Genomic DNA, 6,078 nt, shown 5'->3' with positions numbered 1-6,078 from the left:
TGTTATATGCAGTAGTTACAAGAATGTGAGTTATAACTAAGCAGAAGTTCACGGAATTAATAACACCAAGTAAGCAAATAGCAACGCGTTACTTACAATGATCATGATCTTATATGCCTCCAGGAATGGAATGTCAGCAACCTTGTAAAGAACATCAAATACCTTCTTCTGCAATTGCATGCAAATAGTTATGAGACTAAACATAGGAAATAGGAAACAAAATTGTGAACAGACCGATATGAAATAAAGAGATGAGAAATATCACCTGGAAACCTGAAAGCCCATCTGAAAGACGAGCAGCTTCCTCTTCTTCTTTCTCCTTTTGTTTCTCAACTTCATACTTCGGTTTCCAAGTCTTCTCCCGATATGACTCTGCTACCTTCTCATCACTCGCTATCAAAACATTGTCAAACAAAATGCCATCCTGCATTGTCCAAATCTCAATACCAATAGCAGCAATCGGCTCAAAATCAGGCCTTTCAAGCTCAAAGTATTCAGGATTTGGTATCTCCTGTGGCTTCCAGATTCCCTTGTAGTTAGGGTTGTCAATCAGAGGAGCATGCCATTTTCCTTTGTAAACTGGATTACTCTTGGTGGGTCTCTACCACTCACCACAACCATGTGCTGCTTCACACTTGGGGTTATCAATTTTAGGCGCCTCAAATTCTCCATCCTCTTCATCATCCCAATCATCAGGTTTGGTAGCCTCAGGATCATCAATTTCCTCAGGCTCATCATCCAACAACCCTTCAGGCTTAACAGCCTCTTCATCTTCAATCTCCATGGGAGCATCCTCATCCCAATCGTCAGGTTTAACAGCATCAGGGTCCAGAATCTTGGCCCTCTCATCCCAGTCCTCAGGCTTCTTGTCCTCGGGATCAGGAATGGTCTTTGGTGGAATAACAGCTGGCTCAAAATCATCACCAGACAAGAAATTTGCCTTCTTTTTATTTTCGCAATCGACCAGAATGCGCAGCTCATTATCAGATTCAAGAATTGCGGTGTATACATGAGAAAGGTTATCAGATGGAACAGACGGCGGATACTTGAGATGATGCTCAACAAACTTTCCTGTCTTGGGATTCTTGTGCTTAAGGATGAAATGGACCTTGTTGGTGGATCCACACCTGTCAGGACCAAACATGATAGATGATAGTATAGGGAGACTCATTGTCAAACTCCTTGGGGATCCACCCAGCCTCCTGAGGTCGGAGATATTTAATATATGCCCCGCCACTCTCAAGTCCATTTTGAAGCCTTGTCTCATATTGCAGAACAATGGTCCTGTCCTGGAGATTAACTGGTTTCCCAAGCTCCCTAACAATTGCGTATTTCCTCGCCTTTTCACTCACAAGAAGGCCATAATCATCATGTCCCTCACTCTTTGAATGCTTCCATATACCTGCACGAGTATTCAATGCAAAATTCAAAAATAATGACCATTGAATACTGGATATGACATAAGTCACTACAAATTCATTTGTTCTGATAAGAATAATGGAAATATAAATAAAATTCAACATGATTGTAACTTGTTTGCAAAATGTTAAATTCTATCAGTTTCAATTCCACCTTTTGTGGTTAAACATACTTGACATATTCCCAGCCATTAATATTACATGATAGCATGCAGCTTCCTTTAAAAAAATCTTCCAACAAGGATGTCTTAAACCAAAATAAAGATGACAAAAAAGAAAAAAAAGAAAAAAGGGGGACCAAATATTCACAACAATCAGTTTTGTATTTGTAATTTTAATACGTCAATTATAGTAACAAACATTCACAACAAGGATGCCTTAAATCAAAACAAAGATGACAAGAAAAAAAAGGGAATCAAACATTCACAACAAGAGGTTTTGTATTTGGAATCCTAATACTTTGATTATAGTAACCAAACATGTCTTAAAAGAGAGAAAAAAATGAGTTCACTGAAGCGAAATTGTCATAACCAATCTTTATGAGGAAAGCATAATCAAATTAGTATGTGTAATGGTCCAACAGATAACAATATCGTAAATACAATTTTGTAAAGGATTTATATTGTGAATAAAACAAAGGAGTAATTTTACCTAGTACATACAATCCAATTCATTTATTTGTAGCTAACAAAAAATCATTGAAAATATAATATGATTTAAATAAAGTAAATTGATATTGCCACATCATCTTTACTTTTCTATTTTCAATAATTTCCTTTTGTAAACTTGGATTTTACTTGCTTGCTGACGTGGATACACTTTCCCATTTTCAAAAAGAAAGTGACTTTCACCACTTTAAATTTGCCATACATCCCCATAGTTAAGCACCAACTCTAACTACATCACAACTAGAAAAGAAAAATAAAAAAACAGAAACACAAGGAAACATAAGTGAAATGCAAGGTTGCAAGCATATAAACACTTGTTCTCGATAATCTAACAATATGATTTTCCGAATCACCTATCAAACAATGATGGTGAAAGATGTGAAGTGCATGTCCTCACCTCCATCAAGTTTGTTATATATCTTCGGGAGGAAGCCTCTCTCTCTCTCCTAAATCAATGTGACCTATAGATGATCCTAACTGCAAAATTTTCATCCAGGACCATGCATTTGAATATTACAATAAGAACTCAGCCACCAATCCTGACCAGAACAGATAAAAACCAAAGGAAACAGAAGTATGAGTGAAATGTAAACAAATAAAATAACTTTTCTCCCCAATGAAAAACCTAAACTAGCTCAGGAGAAAGTCATCCAACTATCCAAAATTTCCAAGTTCCAAATCACCTCAGTAGTCATCGGTCTACCATTTGTTGAATCATGTAAAAAGATCCTAAAGTTACTTCCCAAACTTTAGTTCCCCTTCCTAATTATTTTCAACCATGAGTTGCATTAAGAATAGATTTTAAAACAACATAAAGAAAAGAAAATGCACATCTGTATCCATCATGATCAACTTACTTCCTACCATATCTGATAATATTAATTGATATCTAGATTCGCTTGTTTCTTCTTTTTCCCCCCTCACTTGTTTGGTTCCTTTCCTATGTTGTCTGTTAAGAATGTCACACGTTTCGTTTTGCTATATTGCATTTCAAACATTCAATTTTATGTAAACCTGACCATCATTCTTATTCTAAGTTGGATCTGCAAATTTAAAGCAAAGATTTCACTATCAGCTAGGCAAATACATCTTACAACGAAAAATTTTAAACCCTGAAGCATGAAGGTCTACACTTTGATAATTAATCTTAAATTAAGTCCTTCTAACCATTAGAACAAAACTCTGAAAACTCCAAAGTTATGATAAGGGTCGAGAATTATAGTTTTATATTAATTTTAACATGCCCCCACACGTTGAATGTCCTAGATTGCTATTATATCATCTTAAATTAAGTCCCTCTACAATTACATCAAAACTCCGAAGTTATGGTGAGGGTGGAGGATTATAGTTTCATATTAATTCTAACAATTAAGACTGATAATTTACGGGAAATGATACGATAACATCTATAAACAATAAAATTTTGTTAAAATTTCAACATTACTCTGAAACCCTAAAACCTTGAATAAACCTCAGATCTAGAAAAATAATCGAATTTTAACGCCAAAACGGGGACATTGAACTAAATTATTCTGATCTGAGGTTTTTTTCTCTCTCTTTTTATTTTTTATTTTACCTTTATACTCATCCTTCTCCGATGCGATCCACCGACCCTCAAATGCTTCATCAAATGATTCGTAAAACAACTGCAGAATACTCTAAATAATTAACTTCCCCCTTTAAAAAGAAACTGTAAAATTTATGACAAAAATATCACCATAGTTCGAGAGAAATTACAGGATCTGAAGCTCGAATCTGAAGCGTGGAGCACAGGATCGAAAGCGGAAGAAACCGAGACGCGATCTGTGACTTCGCCATTAATGTAATCTCATAACCATAAAGAGAACCCGAGGTTGAAGGGAAAATTTTTGAAGGAAAAAAAAATCTCTTAAAAAAAACCCCCTAAACTCTGATTCGTGAGCTTCCAGAGAGCAGATCGTATTGGTGGGACGAATTGAAGGACGAATAAATTTTCACTGTAGACCCAAACGGAATTTTAATTAACAAAATCGACCGATTTTTTTTTAATTATTAAAATCGACCCGTTTTATGCCACGTAGGCTTAATCCAGTTTCCTAATTAGTCGGGGTTGCCAACCCCGACTGTTTAGGAGTTGTTAAACCCCGATTAGAAGCCTTAAAACCCGGTTTAACAACTCCTAAACAGTCGGGGTTGGCAACCCCGACTAATTAGGAAACTGGATTACGCCTACGTGGCATAAAACGGGTCGATTTTGGTAATTAAAAAAAATCGGTCGATTTTGATAATAAAAAATTGGTTTGGGTCTACAGTGAAAATTTGTTCATTGAAGGACTGATAGTGCGGTGAGGAGGTTCAACCAATGATCTTTTGTGAGAGCGTGGCTACATCACAATAGTATTTTGCCACGTCAGATTTTTAGTTGAAAAATTCTTTTAAGGACCCAAAATATGGGACCAATAGTGGGGACAAGTGAGGTGTCCCCCTCCTATTGGATAATGAGTTGGCCATCATTAATGATGGCCAACTCATTATCCAATAGGAGGGGGACACCTCACTTGTCCCCTTTATTGGTCTCATATTTTAGGTCCCTGTAGCAAAGCTCTTTTTAGTTTGCAGTTAATTTGGTGTTAATCATAGCATTAATGCATTAATTTGAAGATCTATTAATCCACAAGTTTGCTCTACTTGGTAGTACATCGAAACGAATAATAAAATTGACCAAATTATAGGCGTTCAGTTTTCACTTAACTTTTCCATGTAGGGCCCGTTTGGTTGCCAAAAAAAATGAAGGAAACTGAAGGAAATTTGTCTAATCTGTGAGAAATTCTCTAAAACCATCAGAAACTCTTCATTTTCACTGTTTGTTTCGCGAAAAGAAAAAGGAAGGACAAATAAACACGCGTAGCCACATCACCCAAACAGGAAACATGATTTCCTCTCCAAAACCTCCGATTTTGGCAGAAAACTAATTAAGGGCCCGTTTGGTTGTTGTTGGTAAAATTGTGTATTTATGACACAATTTGGAAAGTTAATGTCCACCTCATCGTTTTTTACTTTCACACTTTTCTTTGTTTTTTTATTCCATTAAAATCATAAAGTGCTTGTTTGGTTTGGATAATGTAACTTTAGAAAGTAGTTATTATGTGATCCCTACTCAAATGATCATACTATCATAGGTAAAGTTACCTCTCCAAAAAGATTAAAAAAACAAACAAACAGACAAGCAACAAATTGTTATGATCAATATATTCTATTACTAATATAATAAGTTAACAAATTACTGATTTTTGAAAACCATCATGTTGAACAAAATTTCACGAACCATCACATAGATATTATGAAATTTAATGATTTCACCTAAGATAGTACAACTATAATGTTCATTGCAACAACTATATTTTCACCGGTACTAGATAAAAATAAACATAATATGATGAATATATAATGGATGTCATTGCACCATAAAAGACAAACAAATATTTGCATGTTGCAATAAACCTTGGTTAATTCCCAAACATAACGTCACAACTAACAAAGATGTAACTAACACTTGACATCAAAGTTTTGGTCCAAAAAGACATCTAATATTAGGGCATACATGCCTCAAACTACATAGGCACCTAAAGTTCTCACGACAAAATGCTACAATATTACAAATAAAAATAAAGTTAAGTCATCCAACCCACAACAAAATCAAGTAAAATAAATCAAAGCCTACGTTAAAGTCCAGATTCACCTAAACATTCAACAAAAGGTATTATCTTCTATCCATAATAACTCATATCTAGTTTGAATCCCCATAAATATCATCCCCGACATTTATATTACCGTCCAAGCCATACTTCAAGACATGGTCTTTCATCCAAGCCACTTGAGATTCCAATGGCTTCACTGTGAATAGCCTAGCTTGCTTCTCATTGTCATATAAATGATTGAGCGCATGATCCAATACATATTGTGGGAATTCACGAAGGGAATATATGCAATCGACCAATTTTGCACTATAGTGT

The 6,078-nt window shown here is 35.3% G+C and overlaps 1 protein-coding gene across 1 annotated transcript in view; it reads right to left on the bottom strand.

Moving 5' to 3' along the window:
• LOC109831504 (calnexin homolog) overlaps positions 1 to 4,024 on the bottom strand; it is a 23,748-nt gene extending 19,724 nt beyond the window's left edge. The window contains 5 exon segments of the mRNA XM_020398837.1: positions 97 to 168; positions 266 to 1,153; positions 1,155 to 1,402; positions 3,663 to 3,732; positions 3,824 to 4,024. Coding sequence (XP_020254426.1) covers positions 97 to 168; positions 266 to 1,153; positions 1,155 to 1,402; positions 3,663 to 3,732; positions 3,824 to 3,904 — 1,359 coding nt within the window. The 5' untranslated portion in view covers positions 3,905 to 4,024.

This window comes from Asparagus officinalis, chromosome 2 (assembly GCF_001876935.1).
Source record: "Asparagus officinalis chromosome 2, Aspof.V1, whole genome shotgun sequence".
In the NCBI taxonomy this organism is placed as follows: Eukaryota; Viridiplantae; Streptophyta; class Magnoliopsida; order Asparagales; family Asparagaceae; genus Asparagus; species Asparagus officinalis.
This window is presented reverse-complemented; position numbering and strand designations above follow the sequence as displayed.